Source organism: Montipora capricornis, chromosome 7 (assembly GCF_036669925.1).
Source record: "Montipora capricornis isolate CH-2021 chromosome 7, ASM3666992v2, whole genome shotgun sequence".
Lineage (NCBI taxonomy): Eukaryota > Metazoa > Cnidaria > Anthozoa > Scleractinia > Acroporidae > Montipora > Montipora capricornis.
Window position 1 is genome coordinate 16,440,590 of NC_090889.1, and position 21,359 is coordinate 16,461,948.

Consider the following 21,359-nt stretch of genomic DNA (forward strand, 5'->3'; position numbering starts at 1 on the left):
TATTAGAAACAAAGCTCACTTGATATCCAAAGGCGAAAAATGAAATTGTTGTCGAAGACCATTACTCGTCTCTTACAATCCAGATATTTATTTTTCAGCGCTGTCTTGCTCATACAATTGACGATCCATTCTTGAGCTCCATGAGGGTATATTTTGTTTAAAGATCCACTAAAACGCCATTCACGTCAATGACTTATTAGTGAAATTTCCAATTGTTATACTGGAAGACTGTGCAGAGTTGAGAACAGGTAAATACAAATCTGACAAATAGCGAGACAACTGAGATAACAGATCCACTATATGGATTCCTTATCTGTCTTTGTTGAACCCACACTGAGTTACCAGAGAACTGTTCATTTGGTTTGAGTGTTGTACAAAACACCACGCTTGGCAAAATGTTAGGAAGACTGCTCACTTTGATTACGGCTCGACGGGCGACAGATTGTTGTCGAAGTCCATTACTCGTCGCTTCTAACATTCGACCGCCTGTCCTGTCCAGTATCCAATTCGCTTGCCATTATTGAGCTTCATTAGGGTACATTTTGTTCAAAGATCCCCTAAAACGCCATTCGCGTTACATGACTTTCGACGCCATTGCCGGTTAAGTTAATCGTTCTACTGTGTCCACCAGAGAAATCTACGCATTTCCCACTACCCTCTCGATCCTAAGAAAATACGCGTAGAAGGCTCTATGCACAAAGACACCACTTAGCAGGGGAGTGACAGGCAGGACTTTTACCGACACGGAAAAAAATAAAAAAAAAAAAAAGAAAACGAAAAATAAAAAAACGACGAAATTAAAGACAGATTCCGACTGGGTTGGCAACCCAGTAATTATACCCCTCGCTCTCAAGGGCCACCATCCACCGATCTGTGGATCTGCCCCACCCACTTTCGCCTGTAAATAGTTCAATTTCTTGAGAAGCGTTGTGTTCGACGCTACTTTTCAGGCCAGGACACCTTTCTTGCACTCGAAGTAACAGCGAGTCTGATGGTTGCAGTTGCAACCTCTTCGCCGGACAAGAACATTTTTATCCATTTTCCCCTGGGACTCATGATTTTGAAAACGTATGTTTCCCATTGTTGTGGTTGTTCCGGTACACCTTGACGGCGAAAGCTGGCTACTGCTCACACCGTGAAAAAGGAAAGGAACTTTATTCAAGTGCCTACTCGTTCTGGAATGGAGCACTAATTGAGGACACCGTAAACTGAAATTAACAATTAACGCAATTAAAGTGGGAAAGGAATTTCTTCAAAATGTGTAACTGAAGTGGGCAGGGCATTCGCTCAATAATTCAGGCTCAGTCCACAGATCGGTGGTTTCGTAGTAACAGCTGCATTTATCCGAACCTAAAAATACCGCTAACCCTTACACTTACATCGTTCCTAGAAATAGCTGGCAAATTGTTAGAGTTAAGGGGACACTTCGTGTTGGATGTTAGGGTTCGGGTGCCTTTTTGGACACAAGTGACCATAGCACAAAGTGATGCTTTTGTTGACATAGCCGTACATAGTTTCTTTAACTCTGTAATGCGGGTCTTGGAATATAAATGGCCGATCCTCTCACGGACTTTTCAGGACCAATCAAAAAAGTTACTGAAGTAAACAAAAGAGTACTAACTGAACGTAGACAGACCAGTGTGCTTAACCCGGCACTTCCAAGAGCAACATCAGCTAGACGCAAGAGCCGTATCTCCGACTACTCGGCTAAGATGCCTCCTCCTTAACGCCATGTTGTCGTGCTCTGACGACTTCATATGAAGCCATAGAGTTGCAGATGTTAAGACGAAACAAGACCAATCCTTTATTCAAAATTGATTTTATCAAACACAAGAAACAACAAAACACAACAACAACAACTACAACAAAGCCTCCTCTCTTTTAAGCCTTACCTGTTACAAGATACTTCATGGTAGACTCTTCGCCTTCTATCGTTCTCCAGCAGAAGACTTGAATAAGATCCGGAGCAACAGAGCGGTCCGCTGTCTGATCTAGTAACCACGTTATAGAAGCAGACCTGCACCCTAACTTCAGCACTTCAACTGATGAGACAGTCCTCACCAAGTTTGAATACTGAACCACTAAGATCGAATCAGCCGAGCATGCGTATTGCTTCGTTTCATCTGCTGACCCTTTGGATAGAAGGCTCGAGCTGCTTTCAACGCCGCTATCCGGTTGCTCGTAAGAACGAGCGAAATATCTCGATTTGCCGTTGTAATGGTCGAGGCTTTGTGTCAATGGTGCAGCGATGTCGTAAGTGATAGCAGTCAAGCGAACACGGATTACGTCTCCAGCTTTGAAACTCGTCAGCTTTGTTTCACACTGGTCGGCGGGAACAATTTCCCTCGACCAATGACCATTTACTTGAAGAATGTACCCCTAAAAGAACAAAAACGATTCCGCGTCAACAGCAGGTTGCAACAGTCAATAACCAAACTGGTTTATGATAATGACGCCAAAGGGCAAATCATTGCAAACATAAAACTACTGAATGCCCAACATTTATGCACCAGCTCCGTAGAGAATTGCACTAAAAAGCATTCCACGCACGTTTTTTGAAGCGGTGCTCTTATTTGATAAGTCAAAAAACTGCGTTGTCTTGATTGGACAAAGTGCTGTGAAGAGATTGCCAATCCACTTGAAAGAAGCAATCAGATGTCTAATCACCTTGATTGATGGTACAGTCGGAGTTGATACGATGACTCACAAAGACGTCACGTGCTCTTCTATCTGAGACCTTACGGAACACAACATCCCCTGCGTTACAAAATTTAAGTGTAATCCAACAAATTTATACCTACCCCTAATGCGACACCTCCAAATTCACTTGACCTACTCCACGACAAAGTGACTCCCGATTGGTCAATCCGAGAAACCCTTACTACTGGTGCAGATGGTGGGCCTGCGCAGAACAGGTCCAAAGCATTGGAGCTGTCACTGTAGCAACCACAAACGTGCACCTTCTTGCCACCTCCGATGTCAATCACTCGAGGATTCAGATAGGATTTGACGTGAACATGGTATTTCCGGCCAACCTCCAAATTTGGAATGGTATAAGTGTGTTCACCGGTGAGTATGTCAGTCTCACCAGTCAGCGGACATTCGCCGTGGGGCATATCATTTAAGAAAACAATGTCGCTGCACGTGGCTTGCTCTTCAGAGGTGGCAGTGCTCGCAGGCTCGTCTCGTTTCCACGCGATGCAGATGCAGCCGAACGTCGCAGAATTCGTATGGTAGATTTGTGGTGACATCGGTGGAGTGGGACAGAAAACATTCACACTACTGGATAGCTTGCTGTCTCCTACACTGTGGCAAGTGACCGCTAACAAGTTGAAACGGTGCTGTGTACCTAGATGGAAATGAGCCAATTAAAGATAACTTTTGTGTGAAAGATCACTTCGGAGAAGATGAAGAAGATGAAGATGAAGATGAAGATGAGAAGATGAATCTCGGAGTTATTATTTTACAGAGATAAAGGATCACGTTTACAGCAAACAGCAATCGTCAGACTAAAATTTGCGATTTGCCAAAAATGGAAGAAACTCGTTTGATATGAGCTCATTTAATTCGTTTTAGCAGCAGGTATCAAGTAACTCTTCGAAAAGGAGAGACCATTTAGAATAACATCATTTTCATGCTTTTATGATAAGCAGCATTCTACCGTGTCGCGTTCGCCGTTTCAGGTAAATGCGATGCTTAATCTCTCTATTAAGTCAAGAGTCCACTACCCAAGAGAAAGAATCTTTCATCAGTTTTTGTTCCCATCAGCGTCAAAAAAGTGTCTACTTTTTAACCAAGTCAGTTTTGCCGTGGGAAAATAGACAATAGAGGTTGCAGCCATCATGATGTTGTATGGCAGGAACAATAGATTCTTTTTCCTATGGGAACAAATGTTCTTGCTAATGCAAAACATTTCCATTGTTCCTTCCATGCAACATGACTGCCGTGTAAAACCTCTATAGACCAAATGTTGTACCCAATTCAAATCTCAAGACTCTTTGTGTATTGTATTTGCATTACAGTGTCCCATTTGTCCCATTTACATTTAAATGATATGGAAATACCTGGAACAAAACGTTTTATTCCCAAACGGTATGAATTCGGTACAACATTGGTTGCAGTCGCATTAGGGACTTAACACAAGGTTTTATTGTTCAGTGTTCCGTTGGGATTCAAAACACCAGAGAGTTCACACTTGAGTAGTATCAACACTAGTGTTACACTGTGTTTTCTCTAGCTCAAGTGTGACCGCAACTTTTGAGTCAGCCGATTTAGTCTATTGTTTATTTCCCGCAAAACCTAGTTTCAAAACAGACACTTTTCTGACTCTTATGAGGCCCAGGAACCTGTTTCTCGAAAGTCCCGACAACTTTTCGGGCCCGAAAAGCCAGTCGTCAAACTGCAATCTGCTTAGTTTGAAAAGCTAATCCTTTAACATGTTTTTGATGTAAGAAAAACAAAGAGGATTGCGAAGTTTGATAGCTTAGAACCTCGGCGTTGCGAAGATATAAAGGGAATTGTGGCACCCGAAACAGGCCCGAAAAGTTTCGGGAGTTTTGAGAAACAGGCCACAGGCTAATTTGGGTAATGGACTCTTGATTAAGTACAATACTTATCGGCCAAATAAATATATAAAACTATTTTACATAAGAACTGTTAAAAGTTCGTTACAAACTCTGTGTCTCTCTAGAAAAATTAATTATCCTGTTGTACAGTGAGCTTAAACTCGTTTTCCTCTAAAAACATTGCTTTCTTCTGACATTAACAACTTTAATAGTTTTACTTCTCCAGGGGAGGGGTGGGGAATTTTTCGACATTATTTAACTCGCCACAAACCTTCCTTCAAACCATTTACGGTGACACTTGTTCGTTCACCGTCCAAATTCTCACAATACACCATGCCATCTTTTAGCAATCGATATCCCACGATGTTGGCATCTCCAAAGGACGCGGGTGTCCTCCATGAAAGAGTAACCTAAAAAAACGATCGTCATTATAGCAAGCACAACCGCAAGCATAAGTAGCAGAAAAATCTTAAATAACAATGACCACAACCAGGTTTTCTGAGCCCGCGAGACTGAGCACCCCCAGCAAACCATTGTTTTAACGCAAACCGCTGGTCAGCAACCTGATTCTGGTCATTGCTGTCTAAGGTCTTCCTAAGTAACACGACATAAGCCTAAGCCTCCGCCATTTTGTTCAAATGTTCAGACGCGGGGAATCTGGAACGGGTGCTTTAATTGGCCAGACACAACCAGAAGTTGCAAATTTCCTTGTGCACTATTCCGTGTTTCGATTTTACACGGCATAGGCCGAACGCAAGCGACGTCGACGTCGACTTAAACGTCGTTTTCACAGTAGGGAGCTTACGGAAGGACGACGACTACGTCAGCGAATACGTCAGGGAGCTTACGTCAAGACAACGCGGCCGACGCCAACGAGCACGTCGTGTAAAAAAAAAACTATTTCCCGTTATTATAAGAAATTCGTTATGACCTAAAGTTGTTGGGAATGGAAAGTGTGTATCAACATTGCAGGAATAAAATTAGCGAGAACGGTGTGTTTGTTTGGGAAGCAAATTAAGAATGTTTCCTCAGGTTCTCACGTCTTCTTCACAACCTCAAATTTGGTCAATTCACGCCATTTTCAGGACGAAGACGGCAAAGAAATGTACCAAAATGAAAAAAGCACGTGCAGGGCGTGCAGAGCTTTTGTTTTTGCTCATTAGAGCTATTGCTTTGCGGCGTTCCCGTAACCGCCAACGTCGTCGTCCTTGCGTAAGCTCCCTAGTGAAATGAGAGCTGTTATGCTTCCTCTTTCGCTTGAATCGCTAGTGAAAAACAGGCTTATGATCCTAGTTGCGCCGTTATCATTAGTAGGGAGCTTAAGCAACGACAACGGCGACGGCAACGAGAACGTCATCTCAAAATATAAATTTGCGTTATTTTAATCGCTTCGTGACTATATCAACGTTTTTAATACGACAAGGGTGTGGTAATTCCTCAAAGATAACACCAGTCGGAACGGCACTCCATTTTGGGAGAGAAAATGAAAATTTATCCTCAAGTGCTGACGTTCTTTATAAAACCAAAAACTTGGCTATTTCACTTTGTTGTTTTGCTGACGACGGCAACGACATGGACAAAAGTGAAAAACGCACGTGCAGGGCGTGCAAAGCTATTGCTTTTGGCCACTAAATATGCAAATTCGTGCCGTTCTCGTTGCTTAAGCTCCCTAGTGATCTTAACCAAGAACGACAACGGCTACCGCTACGAGGACGCAATTTAAAAATATAACTTCACGTTGCTAAAATAATTTCGCGGTTATTCCAAGTCGATCACGATGGAAGCTGTGTACCCAACATTCCAGGAATAAACTTGGTGTGAACGATGTGGTTGTTTGGAAAGAAAATCGAAAATCCATCGTCACGTGCTCGCGTCTTCTGCATAACTTCACAGTTGGTAAATTTATGTCGTTGTCAGGACAACAACAGCAAAGAAATACAACTGTATGCCAAAATGTAACTTTTGTGTTTGCTCATTTTAGAGCGACAACAACAGCAAAGAAATACAACTGTATGCCAAAATGTAACTTTTGTGTTTGCTTATTAGAGCGACTTTCATATTACCTTAAAAAATAAGAGTCAAAACAGAAAGTAAAAAAAGATGCAAAACATTTAACAGGCTTATCGAACAAAAACAAACGAGCGCAAATTTTCATTGGATTAGCGAACGTGGATGCAAACAACTTCATCTCTCCATGAAACTTTCTGGAAAGCGATCGGCATTTCGCTTTGACGTCATTTGAAATGCAACAATGTGATTGGGCAATTGAACTGTTTACTGCCCATATTGGGAGTTTCCTTGGCGGGAATAACGAGAAGCTTTGTCTCGAGGTAGTTCAAGAAACGACGACGGCTACGAAAACGACAATGCCACAAAACAATAATGTGATTGGTTAAAAGTGGAAAAAAAAATGATCGTGCTGCACGTGCAGCAAGCATTTTGGCACATATTTGTGCAGTACTCTGCAAAACGACTACGTGAAATCACCAAATTTGAGCTTTTGACGACAACGTGCGTAAACGAGACGAATTATTCGCTAAGACTCACGAAATTGCAAAGCTATGTTTTGAGGTGACGTTTTCGTCGACGACAAAGTCCTTAAAAACCATCTGACGTCACGGCGGCCATGATGGTGTACAGAACAATGCATTAAAATGTCTTTTGGGAATTTGACTTTATTGTTATACAAAACTTGTCGGCGTTTTTCTTTTGTTTTGTACACCAACATGGCCTTCTCGTCACGTGGAAGAAAAAAAAAAAGGATTGCGTTTAAGGACGGTGCCTACTAATTCAAGGTATTTTTAGCCCGCTTTATGATTATGCAGCAAATGTAGATTTTAACAAGTGTTATTGAAATCCAAAAAGAAAATTGGGGGTAACCACGCATTTTTCAAAGATAATTGATGAATAGTATTTGTAAAATGCTTTAAAAAACAAAGCAATGTATGGCGTTCTTTCTCAAATTGAAGCTTAAGTATCTCTCAAAACTGCACGGCTACCCCCAATTTTCTTTCTGGATACCAAGAGTACTTACTAAAATCTACTGTATCCGGATAGTTTTAAACCGCGCAAAAATATCACTGTATTGGTAAGCATCACCGATAGGAAACCCGAGTGTCTCGAGATGCGCAGAACGTATGCGCAATAACAAATAGTAGGCACCGTCGTTAAGTGGACGAACAAAGGAGACTTTTGTCTGATTGGCTGTTGAAAATTGTAGTATCCAGTTTTCCAACCGCGCGCTGTAATATAAACAAAGATGGCTTTCGAAGCGGTGATTTCAACATCGTTCTATATAGCTTCTGCCAGTTGAAGGTGGTCATTTATAGTTTACGTGACAGGGAAAGATTTTAGTCGGTGGGAATTTTTCTTTGTTACGCTTCTTGTAAGCAGCCCTTTTAGTCTGCTCGGGGAAGCAACGCCTCTGAAGTTGCTTCGAGTCACCTTTTATACTTTTTAGCTTTACTTCTCCATTTAAGTGAACAACAAATGCTCAAAGTGCGAAAAGACCCGAGCAAAGGCCAGATTCCTTTGTTGAGAAGGGAGTACTATCTAACGTTGTTGCGAAATATATCCCTCGAGCTCGCAGGCTTCGATATATCCAACTTGAATGCAGCGCTGGAAGGAAGTATGTCACTTCATTCACCTTCTTTCATTGATCGTTTAGAGTTATGAGATGTCCTCAGTCCTTTGAAAGAACATCTTATCTCAACAGATACGTCGACAGAAATTTAATACCAGCCGCTATTTTGTGTATGTGTCTGAGGCCAACCTGGTTCACTGCATTTATCTCATGTGCAAACACTCTCAAGATACACTACCTTAAAAATTTCAAGAACTTTCATTTAACGGAACCAAAACATTATTCTTAGATACATCAACTGATCATGAAGGCGTGTTTGATAATATATGCTAAAATGAGTCAATAATGAAGTTCCAGTTTATTACTTTATTGGATAATTCTGTCCTTGATCTATGGTAACTCCATGAAGTCTAGCCATAGTAATTATTCATTGTTTTCATCATTTATGCTACCAGCGAATTATTCAAAAGTGATGTTGATGTTCTTAAGAAATCTATACAATAGTGACGAATGATGTGGTCACTGCCATCAGACTTGTAGGTTGTACTGAAATGAAATTTTCTGAATGAGTTCTCTTTGGGGAGGTAAAAATTTCACTTGACCATTTGAAGATGTAAAATTACACCCACATTAAATGTACAATTAAAATTGGGATGTCTGGAAATACATAAACTAGGTCTTGTCTTCTGTGCAATGTTTAAAATTAAAAGGACAATTAAAGGCAAAGGAGACTTTGTGATAGAACTCTGATACAATATTAACTACTCATTAATTTCGATGTGGGCAGTTCATGCTCATTCATATTCATTGCTCACTTTTGTGGTAAGTTACTATCTCACTGCAGAGAATAAAGTAAATTTATCTAAATCAGGATGAAAGTGTACAAAATGTGCAGCCATTGATCTTAAATGTTTTTAGTCTATTAATTAACCCATTGACCCGTGGGGGTTCCCTATTGAAGAGTAAAATACCAAGTATGACCGGTTTTGGCCGGTTTAGGGGTGAAAGGGATTTATATTATAATATTATTAAATATAGTACGTCAATAATATTACCGTATCAGTAATTGAGCCAGTATTTAATAACTAATATGTCCCAATAAAATTTAATATTGATTCCAACAGTGTTAAGTAATTAATATACATTGATTTATGATGATGGAACATCACACACCATTTTGTGTTCATTAAATTTATTTTTTACTTCATTCTTGGTGTATGGCAACTTATAGTAACTGCAAAAAACTTGCAGAAGAAATTGAAGAGAAGGTATACCTGAATATTATGGCTGTTTTGTGTGTCAAAAAATTTAATTTACCTGGTTTTTGTTTATTTTTGCTGCCATTCCTTGCACACAGTCACATGTCTCATAAAAGTTGAATGTGTAGACAAAGGTAAAATAATTCACTGTACAAAGTTTAAAGAATTGTTATATTTGTATTATTTATTAAATGGGATTCCAAAAGCAGAAAGGTGCAAATAGTGACACACACACCCATGCAAGGCAGCCACACAAGGGAATGAAAATTTTAAAATATGCATTATTTACAAATATAATGTATAATTACTTATCATGTAAATCATCATGAACAAAATTATTATATTTTACAATAATTACTTGTCATGTAAATTTTACTATACAGTTTGTAAATATCTTTAAAATTTCAATTACTACAGTTTCCCTCAAATTTAAAGTAAGAAATTTATCAAATCGAAAAGTGCAGTGCAAAGTTGTGGTAAGCAGGCATTTTTATTTGTAAATATTACTACACTAACTAAACATTTTTTATGTAATTAAGTATTATTTTTAATAGCTGGGACTAATATTTATTGCAATAAAAGCAAGAGTCTTATTTGCAGTACATTGCATTTAAGAATGCATTGCATCTCAAGAATTTGACCCAGAGTTGAATCAACGCATCACAAAGTGCCAAGTTTCGATGAAATTTAGGTTTACTTTCACAGGGCATTTTCGTGCGCCCTGCCACTTTTGAAGGAAAACTTTCAAAGCAGTTCGATTCTTCACAAATATGTGCGTTCCATACTAATGGCGATCGCTGGACAAAGACATATTTGCTGAGATTTGACCGAAAGTAACGTGAACACTGACGCCATTGTCTGATTTGGGGTAAGAAAATTTCAGTTGCGCGTCAAATATACACGGTTGTAGTTCACATTTCAAGAGGAGAAAAGACAAAAAAATGTCCAGAAGGTATGAAAATCACTCATTAACAATACAGAGACTTTTGATGTCTTAGTCCAGAGAAAATAACACTTGATGGTGGAAAAAACAAGCACTGTTTCGTCGACAAAGAAAAGCACTTTGGTAAACGGAGAAGTCGAAACGTCGGGGTTCAGTATTCGCTGTGCCACTTTTACCGGGAATATCTCTAGTCAAACCTTATCTTTGGCTCACAAAATATCACCTGTTGACGGTTTTTCGTGGACGAACGTCGGAGACAAAAGTCCTGTACTCTTGATGACAGAGTTCGGTTTAAACAGAAAAAGCTATAAACCGATTGACATTTTGCAAAATGACTCTTTCGTCCGGATAGAATGTATTCGCTTCAAAGAGAGAACAAACGAAATTCTTCTGTCATGTTTTTCTGTTACTTACCTTAACTCCATTCATTGATAAATTTTAAGCTGTGACATCCTTTGAACGGATTACCAGCTCATTTACCACTGACGCGCCATAAGCAAATCCCGTCAATCTGGCAAATTTGTTTTGCATTCACTTCAAGCGCGGGTATCCACGTGAAGAAACCACAGCGGAAAATTTTAATGCCGGTTCCAGTTACTTTAATACGTAACATAATTCAATATTGTGATTTGCACATTCAATCATGACCATACGCGTTGCAAATAAGGCAAAATTTTTCCAACTTCGCGCAATTCTTTGACAAGTCTGAGCACACCGCATCATTCTAAAACAGCCGATCTAAGCATGTTTCGTTTCATCCGAGATAAAGGACTTTCCCAAGTAGAAGGAATTGCCGAGGTCTTTCTAGCTTTTGTCCATCTTCTTTCGGTATTTGTACCACAAGTGCATAGATAGCATTGAAAGTGAATGCAATAAAAACTACAACTAGCGACAGCGTCGACATCTTTTCTTCCCGCGTTCTAAGACTGTCTCGAAGGTTTTCAACCAATCACAATGCAAATAAAATTGAATTTGCCATTGATAATGCGCATGCGTGACATTAGTCTCCTTTGTTAAGTGGACGTAGATATTGTTTAAGTGACGTTTTCAATGACGCATGTTGAAGTTGTTCCGTAAACTCTCTACTTTCGAAGACGACAGCGACGTCCATGACGATGATGGATCAAAATTATGACAACAAAGTAGACACCTTACCTCTCTATGTTTTAAATCCGTTACGTGAATCACGGGTGACTTCGGTGGACCAGGCATTGTGAAGAATATGACTCGTGAGAGGCAGTCATGAGCCAGGGGCATAAGCTGACCTAAAACAGCAATTCTAGAAAGCCAACAAAGAAATCACTTAAAATAATACTGATCTACTACCTTAGAAAGCCTTGAAGCGCGGTAGTGGTTAGCGTCGTGATACACTGAGAAACCGGCATGAGCCCACAGTGCTTGTGTGCGACTTTGCTTTCGATTTTTTAACCTAACAACGAGCGGGCGGGGTATTTTTCTTGAGGTATTGTCTTTTCTGTCAATCATCTTCAGGTAGACTAGGAATGAACGAGACTAAGTGAAGATATCGTTGGCGAGACCAAATTCTCTTGCTGTTCCAACCAGAGCCTGGTTGACTTTCGAAACAAAGGTTTCTTTCGCTCTAAGTGTTAACTTATTTGAAGAAAAAAACAATGGTGTCAAATTTAAACAGATATCTTCATGGCAGGAATGTTTTTGCATTTTAAGTGCAGATAAATTGCTCAGAGAAAAGACAGTATCGGTTTTCAGCGTAAGGAGTTGGTTGAGTTTGGGGTACGCAAAGATTGAAACCATGGTTCACTTGACAACTTATTACGATGGCCCAGGAGGGTCACACTCCAGTTTTAATTTTTCACAGTACAGTTTTATTTTTATTCAAAGCCCAGTTTTAATTTTGTGAGTCGTCACCAGTTCTCTCCCAGGTCACAGGTAATTGTTTTCCCAATACAGAAAGTATCCAAAACATTCATAAAAGCTAACCTTAGGCTTAAACAAAACCTTTGAGGCCGAAGGTTCGCTTTTATGAATATTTAGGATACTGTCTGTATTAGTAAAACAATGACCAGTGACCTGTGACCAGTGAGAGAACTGGTGACGATTCACAAAATTAAAACTGGACTGTGCCAAATTAAAACTGGACTGTGACCCTCCTGGGCCATCGTAACTTATATACTCGTTTTAACTTTACAGCTTCACGAATACATTTCCACTTCTATCCGTTCACTAAACAGGGGACTTCAGCAACGACGACGGGAACAGCAACGAGAACGTCATCAAACCACAAATTCGCGTCATTGTAATCACTTCGTGACTATTCAAAGCTTCTTAACATGACAATGGTGTGGCAGTGCCTTAAGAATGAAACCGATATGAGTCACGTTTAATTCAAGGGAGAAAACGAAAATCTATCTCCAAGTGCTGACGTCGTCCATAAAACCTCAAATTTGGTTCTTTCACGTTGTTGTTTTGCTGACGATGGCAAAGAAATGGACAAAAATGAAAAATTCACGTGCAGGGCGTGCAAAGCTATTGTTTTTTCGTCGCCGTCGTCGTTGCTAAAGCTCCCTAATGGTGCGTTCGTGCGCCCGTTCGAATTTTTCTTATTCTATTCGTCTGCCCGTTCGTAGTTCCTTTTCTCCTTCGTCCATTTTTTTTCTTATTATCATTCCTTCAATCTATTAAAGCTTTAATTGCGCAACTCGATATGAGGCCAATAAAGAAAGTCAAAACTCTGTTACCTGTAATTGTAGCGCTGTTTTAAGCCCCTGATCTCGATAACAGTGTTTGTTGTGCGCCAGGCGTGCTGCAGCAAGGCATCCTAGCAAGCAGATAAAAGAAAATCGGCTTCAGTGAAAGAAGAACTAAATTCCTGCACGAAGTTAGCTTTCTATACTTTTTTCAGCATCCATTGCGACGAATTCCTCAAAGGAGCGGGGTTCTTTTTTTGCGTGTTTATGGACCGACACGAACACGCAAAAAAAGAAGGAGGCCAATATCCAGCCATCTTGACCTCACGCTTGGTAAATAAAGGACTTATTATATATGGGTTAAGACACTAAAAAAGACATCTTTGATCTTGCAGGACCAAGTAAGAAATCCCGAGCGGGCAGTATAGCTCCATCTTGCCCGCTCGAGTAGCCATCACAGCGTGGAATTTGCTTCACCTTGCCCGCTCACGGAGCTAGTCATATAATAAGAGGGGAATATCTGTTCAAGAATTTTCAAAGCGAGCATCAGGCAAGCCATTGTAAGAACCCAAACAGATCTGCCGTGAATATTGCACCTGACTTCTGGAATGAGTGCGTGATATAGTGGGCTAATTAGTGTCTAATAACAGAATGGTGATCATTCGCTTTTTTCACCAACCGCATAATACACTTCATTTTGGGCAGTTATTTGTATAGGTTGGTAATTTCACGTGCAATTCGGAATAAATAAGCGCGAGTAAATTGCTACTTGCAGTCTTTGAAAAATTTACAAGTAGTTATTTATTCCAAATTGCACGAGAAAAATCATGTGATTACTTGTTAATAATAAACATGAAAAAATGAGGGCCTCCGGTTCAAAGCTTTCATTATCCAGTTGTTTTTGCTTTCCTTTGTAGTCTTGGTTTTGCATTTTCCTTCAAGCTTTCAATGAAAACATTGCTATTCTTGCGTTCTCGCCAAATCTATCCGCCATTTTATAAACTCAGCTTGTGCCATCCAGGACTCGCATTTGATTGGCTATCTGTGAGTTTCTTTCTTCATTGACCAATCAGAATGCTAGCTTTATTACCTTTTTTGGCAGTCAATTACCTATTTTTGCAGTCAATTACCTTTTTTCTGCACTTCGTTATACCGGAAAACTGCATCTCTCGAAATTTTTTCTTGTATATCATTATTATTAGCATTAAAACAATGGATGTCCAGTTCACTGAAGTATGTTAGAGTCCCAAGAGTAAATAGCTTGTACTGCTTTTATGTGACGAACCCCTTAACACGTATTGCATTAGCTACTTTTATATAACCCGCAATGCATTTTCTTTTCCCCACAAATTTTGCATAAACTATTGTCAACTATTCCCACGTGCATTTGAAAACAATAGTTAAAGCAAAATCTTTGGGAAAAACAAAATGCATTGCGGGTTATCTGAAAGTAAATAATAATAGAGTTTTTTCACGTGACGTCACGGCGGCCATGTTGGTGTCCCTAAATAATGGAACGGCGGCCATGTTGATGTCCCCAGCTAATCTTCCGAGAATTGAGCTCTATTATCATGCAAACGGTTTCTTTTGTTTAGGTGAAAAAGCAAGGTTACGCGAGTAAAGATCACGTGAGTAAAAACACTCTAGAGGGGGTAATAGAAATTTGAATGACAATACTTGATACATCCTTAGCCTCGTGTTTATGTTTCAAGACAAAGGATTTTTCTCATGAATGTGAGGCTAAGGATGTATCAAGTATTGTTATTCAAATCTGGGTGCCATTTATGCAAAGGGTCTATAAGAAACTGTAATTTAGACACAAAATGCGAATTTGGCTAACACTTAAACTTTATCGTCCTTTTCAAATGACGGAAAATACTGTGTTTCTGTCGACGGATACCCTCATGAATTACTGCTAAATTTAACATGTGCTGAAGGAAAGGGTTCTCTTAGCAAGTTGGTATGGACGATTCTAGTTGTGTTTACTTTGTTTTCATCATGTTGAAAATGTCACTTGTCAACATAGGACACAGTGTTTAAGAGACTTTCAACTAGACGAGGACTTAAAATAATTAAAACAACTATTCACCGGAGAGGAGGTAAATAACTACCATTTTCAAAGACACTAAGGTGAATAATTGTTTTACTAAATACCACAAAAGTTGAATAAGCAGCCGAGGTTATCGATACAATTTGCTCCTCGATAAAACAAAGCGAAACGAGAAACCATTTTGTTTTTTTCCGTTTACTCAGAGGTGAATTCACCTCCGAGCTAACCAATCAAAATACGAGAAAAGTACTATTCTTGTGTGGTACATAAGTTTATAAACGAGCAACGAAAAAACAAGAAATTGCCAAACAAGTGAATAAGAAAGTGCAGAAGAAGAAGAGGTTGGCATGAGGTCTACTCACACTTTGATTGTCCCACATAGACTTGGCAGGACTTTCCTCAAAGTCAAAACTAAAACAAACAAACAAACAAACAACTACAACATCGTAATGACAAAAGCATATTCGACTTTAGACATAAATAAGAACATAACGAAGGGTTTCTATAACGAGAACTGCAAACCCAACGAGACGGAAAATTTGTCTCTCTTACAACTAATATTTATTTCGTGTTGCTGTTTTAGAGAGGATGTCAAACAAACTAAACAAAAAAATCCATCAGCCAAATCAACACAGCGAAGAAGGTCAAGATTTTAGCTATTCTTAGTAGGAAGTTTACTCTGCAAGCAAAGGGCTAACACGTACACGTTGGAGGATACGATATACATATTTCCAAATTACACCTGTTTCCACCAGATGGTCAAACAATCCTCTCAATTAACAGAGCACTGCGTGATTTTGCCTATTAGTCATCAACAAAAATTTAAAACGCGTCTCACCAAAACTTACCAGAAATTACTGTTAATATTGCTATGAAATTTGCTGCCAAGTATAAGCACAGTGTACACGATATCTGAGCCAGCTATTTGCTCTGGCAGCAGTGTCCATTCCCACTCTAGAGTCACCGTAGCAGGGGTAGTTCCTTTTATGACAAGTTGAGGCCTGGGTAAGAGCTGTGCAGATATATCCTGTATGTCTCCTTCATAACTCGTCTCCAATTCTGCAAACGACAGCGAAACAAAATCCGAACGGCAATCAGTTGGAGAAATATAGAAAACGCATGTTCCCAGAAGATCCTTTGGATGCTCCAATGTACCCACCCCCGTAACGAAAAAACTCTTTGTTTCTGCAGCCAATAAGAAATAAGGATATAGCTAGTACATGATAGCCAACCTCGTTTCCAGACACCCTGGTTGCGGCTGGTCACGTGGCACTCCTAGACAAACATTTTCCACTGAGGCAGGGTATTCGTTATATTTTAATCCCGCAACTCGTATTCGTTAGATAAGGTGTTTTTAAACTAAATATATAATCTTAACCATACAATGTAGGTTTCAAAAAGGTAAATATTATATTTCCACAGGAGATTCTCAAAAAAGCGGTCAAGCTGAAAACAAGAGCTTTTGTGACCGACAAGAACTTCGATGTCCAGCGGCGATTTAACCACAAGTTAGCTGTTCCCGTGAAAAGACTCAATGAATGAAAGATGTGAGACTGGTTATAGCCAACGAGGCGCTACGCACCTCGTTGGCTATTTGCCAGTTCATAGAGATCCAACACACGCTCATGGAATAATTGTTAAATATTTGAAGTTCGGGTTATTGACGAAATGTAGATGTCATTCTCGCCCTTAACTGGATAATTTAAACATTCAGTTGTCTCTTCTGAGTCACAACGAGATTCGAACCCATGACCCCTGCTCTTTTCACGGGAACAAATGAGCCCAATAAATTAACCTACTCCCAACTGTGTGGCTTCATAGCTCAGTTGGTAAAGCAATGCATCGGCATCGCAGAGGTCCTGGGTTCGAGTCCCTTTGAAGACGACTGAAATTTTCAGGTGTCTATAAGAAACAATTGCTTAAATTGTCCATATAAGTGCGATGATCACATCTCCATTTCGTCTATAACTCCGCACTTCAGATATATACATTTCTTTCCTTCGTGATGGTTTCTATTACAAAATTGGTATGTTAATGAAACAAAACTAGAAAAAATGAAACCACTAAAGATTTTTCTATAATGGAATGACAACGCCTTTCGAAAAACACTCTCCTGAGCAGAAGCCTCTTCATTGCAGGGTAGAGGTGAAAAGAAAGCACGCGGACAATGGTGGGCGAGACAGGGATTTAGTTTTCTGTTGTTCCCTTGTGTTTCCTATCACGTACTTGTTTAATTCAGACCTTACCTTGCTGGCTGACTCTTTCTTCCATAGCATTGGTAATTGCCTCTGTTTTTGCGTCCCTTTCATGTTTAACACCTTCATCGTCTCCCACGATACCAAGTGATAACGATCTGGCGTCCGCTGCATCATCAGTTTCCCCGAACGTTGGCATAACTGCCGTTACGACAATGTTTCTTTCCTCATGGTATTCCGCAGCTGATCCGCGACTAGTTGACGTTGACCAAGACTCTTCAGCTATTTCATCCTTTATGAGTTTAAGATCACGATTTTCTTCTTCGTCATCAGGCGTGTCCTTTGAGCGTTGCCTGATATTTTCTTTTTCATTAATTTCAATACCCAAATTCCAGAGTTTCTCGTACACAACAGGATCATTAACATTGCCAACATCTTCCACAGGCGGAAATATTTTCTCGTTTCTTCCCACTAAGTTGCAAACCCCACTAGTCCGAAATTCATCCAAAGTGTCTTCTGTTTTTTCAGATACATGGCCTCCGCTTTCCTTTGACGGAAAACCGTTCAGTGACTCTTTTGGCTCATTGACAGTTGCTTCTGGACTCTCCGTGAGCGATTCTTTTTCAGGAACATAATCTTCCGTTTTCCTTATTTTTGGGGTCGATGATTCCCGAACACAACCTTTATTCGGGATGACATCGTCTTCTGAACGTTCCTCCAACAAAAGGCCTGCCACATGCACTGTGGCCTGTTCACCGTCCCCTGTTAGCGTACCAAAGTCATCTTCACTTGTGTCACTATATGTCTCTTTCATCTCACTTGCAGCGTGACCGCTTGCCAATTCATTCAACGCCTTCGGAGAAGCTTCAGGTGTCGCGCCACTTGTTTGCTCGACGTTTTCACGTGCTTTCCCTGGCGGAACTAAAACCTCACTGGTGGCGCGTTCGAAGGATTTGGAAGGGATGACTTCCTCAGAGTTGTCTCCAGCTGTTTTAGGTTTCTCAGAAAGAGTTTCATCTTCTTCTTTAGCGTGACAATCAACTAAACGGTCAACCATTGCGTGACTACGAACATTATCTTCACATATTGGGTGACCATTCGTCACATCTGCTGAGTGACCTTTGCTACTATTCTCTGATACTTCGTAACCATCCATACTACCACTTGAAGCAGGACCACCAACATCTTCAGGAGATAACTCCTGTTTCCCCTCGTAACTGCCAAACTCAGAATCAGTTTGCTCAATAATTCCAAATGCATTATTTCCTTCTTCTTCTTCTTCACTCGATGCATGTTTTGGAGTTGAGTTTGTGTCATCTGCATTGGCCGCCACCACATTCGTGGTTATGACCGGCTCGTTCGCCAAAACAATATCATCAGGATCCTCGAAAACGGAAAAGTTCGATTCACCTACCAGCTCATCAACGGCCTTGCTTTCCTTCGGAAAACCCTCTGATACAGGCTGAAAGGCTTCATGCGGTGAAAAGGCAACCGATTCCTGGTTGCCGGAAAGGGAACGATCTTGTGAAAGTTTTCCATCTTCAACGTTTCCCAAACTCTCAAAACCCGTTGTTTGTTCGACTGTCTCCGCATCACCTGGCTTATGTTTGAGAGTTTGATTTGCTAAAACATCATTTGCTTCATTTTCAGCGTCATTCAACTGTTCATCAACCCCAACCCTCCGTCCCTTCTCATTGAACGACTCGACCTCAGGACCTGCTTCATTAGCCTTTGCCTCCAATTCGTCACCTTCTCCTTGATCAAATCTATCCTTCAACGAAACATCTCCCTTAGAAGCATTTTCATCTACTTTCTGTCCCTCGAAAATTGTTTGCAGTTTGCCAAATGATGATTTCACTGAAAGTTTCTCGATGCTTGATTCAGAAGGAACAGAAGGCGCTGTGTTTATTCTTTCGGCGACCAGCAACAGTTCTCTGGCAGGGGTGCCCCCATCAAGACGATCCCTTTCTAACGAGTCACTTTGACCTCTTGGGTTTTCAAGTGCGCTCAGAATTTCAGGCGGAATAGGCAGAGAAAATTCGACCTCATTCGAATATAACAGTACATCGGAACCTGCAAAGAGGAAAATTTAATGAAAATCAACGCTATTTTACACAGTTTACGGAGCAAATTTGTGTAAAGATTATTTGTGATGAAGGAAACAGAAATGGGTTAGAGGGTGCCCAGTAAGGCCGCAATTTGGTTCGCGATAAACTGTCACAAAGTGTCCATCTAACCATTCCTAAACCAGGATTACAAAAACACTTTGAGGCGTCTATAAAACTGAAGTAACACGAGTCCCTTTTTTTCTGCAGAAGCTAAGGCTGTAAAAGGTCTATACCTAAGCGAGGCAAACGACTGCGATACATAAAATCCAAGAATGAATCGAAGTTAAAGCACATGAAGATACCACATTTAATGCACAAAAATATTTAATCTAATTTTTAATAGGCTGCGTGCGTGCAGGTTGTGTTTACGGGCCTCAATCACACGGCGGCCATGTTAATTCCCAAGGGATTGAAAACTTTTGTTTTGCCCCACCGAAACTCGTTCCCAAAAATTTCAACTCGACGCTCGGGGTACGAAATCTATTGTCTATGGCCAATATGGCCGCAGCGCGAATAAGGCCCACAGCGGAGCTCCCCGCGCCGAAGGCGCACGCGCGGAGCACCATGGGTAAGAAAATATGGAAACTCATCTGTGCAAGAAAATTTGGTTTTGGTCACCGTACGACCGTACGTACGTCAACCCGTTCATGTATGCCAATGTGAAACTGTGGTGCAATCTGCGTTTTTTGGCGGAAACATCTTTGATATTGGACATCCATATTAGGGTTAACTGACATCTGTCGAAACAGGGTTCACGCTGACCAGTATAACGTGATCATGTCGCGTGCTCAAGTTAAAGCTCATCGATGTCAGCTTTTTTTTTTAAGTTGACCGCTGACCAGTTACTGGGTATCCATTGGATCGCGGGCTCAAGCCAGGTTATCTTATTGTAAGAATAAATAACACGGGAGCTCCGCTTTCAGGCTTTACTAAATCTATATATTTTGAGGCTTCCTGCATTAGTCCTGTGCTATAATTAACGTAGTTTGAATTTGTGATGCAGACAAAAAAAAGTCAAAGTTCAGAGATCAAAGACATCCATATCTGTGAATACTGAGACTGAAATGACACCCGTTCATTTCACCCTGCACAATCATGAAGCGTTCACTACAGGCCACTTCGGAAAATACCATAATACTCTTTGTTTGAACCCCCAAATTTTGCAAAAGAATTATTTCCAGTTTCTCTTGGGACTTACAATGGTCCCAAGAGAAAACAAAAACAATGCTTATGCAAAACTTGGGGGGACAAACAAAGACTATCATGGTATTTTCCGAAGTGGCCAATTCCAACATTAAAAACATGGTATGGTAAGCTCACCAGAAGAATGACAAGCCACGCAAAGAATGTAAACCTCGTTTTCCAAACTGCTCTCAAACAGCACTCTGCAGTAATCGCTCTCGGGTTCAGACACAATCTAATTGACAGGATACAATCAATAAGTATTGGCAGGAACCCGTAACTAGGAGCTTACATCCAATACTAGGTCTACATCATTGTAATGGGGTTTTCACAGGTGAAGCTATATTACTCCAATGCTAGGTCTATGTCATTGTAATGGCGTTTTCACAGGTCAAGCTATATTACTCCAATACTAGGTCTATGACATTGTAATGGAGTTTTCACAGGTCAAGCTATATTATTCCAATACTAGGTCTATGTCATTGTAATGGCGTTTTTACAGGTCAAGCTATATTTTTTTAAACGAGTTCTTGCACAAGATTTGGCTTGCAGGAGTGACCATTCTGAATCCCATGGGTACAAATTTCTGATGCAACACTTGTCTGGTTACGCGCGAAATAAATCCAAAAACTATTCGATCTGTAAAAATGCCGTTCCACAAATACAATGAAGTTGTACGCTTCCAGTCATGCGTTCCTGGAATTGGAGGCCTCTGTTGACAACAGCACACAGATTTAGGGCCTCCACATACGACACAAGTTGTTATCAATAATTTTTCAGTTGTCGATAACGAAACGTTATCGATGGC

General features: G+C 40.4%; 1 protein-coding gene across 2 annotated transcripts in view; it reads right to left on the minus strand.

The window, feature by feature from the left end:
- The window catches only part of LOC138058324 (uncharacterized), a 95,191-nt gene that overhangs the window by 35,244 nt on the left and 38,588 nt on the right, over positions 1-21,359 (minus strand). For both annotated transcript variants that reach the window (XM_068904269.1, XM_068904270.1), the window contains exons 30-38: positions 20,690-20,786; positions 17,313-19,334; positions 15,915-16,125; positions 15,429-15,477; positions 13,068-13,147; positions 11,506-11,629; positions 4,837-4,975; positions 2,802-3,349; positions 1,893-2,379 (exon numbers count right to left, since the gene is read on the minus strand). In XM_068904269.1, the coding sequence (XP_068760370.1) occupies positions 1,893-2,379; positions 2,802-3,349; positions 4,837-4,975; positions 11,506-11,629; positions 13,068-13,147; positions 15,429-15,477; positions 15,915-16,125; positions 17,313-19,334; positions 20,690-20,786 (3,757 nt within the window). The remainder of the gene's footprint in view (positions 1-1,892; positions 2,380-2,801; positions 3,350-4,836; positions 4,976-11,505; positions 11,630-13,067; positions 13,148-15,428; positions 15,478-15,914; positions 16,126-17,312; positions 19,335-20,689; positions 20,787-21,359) is intronic.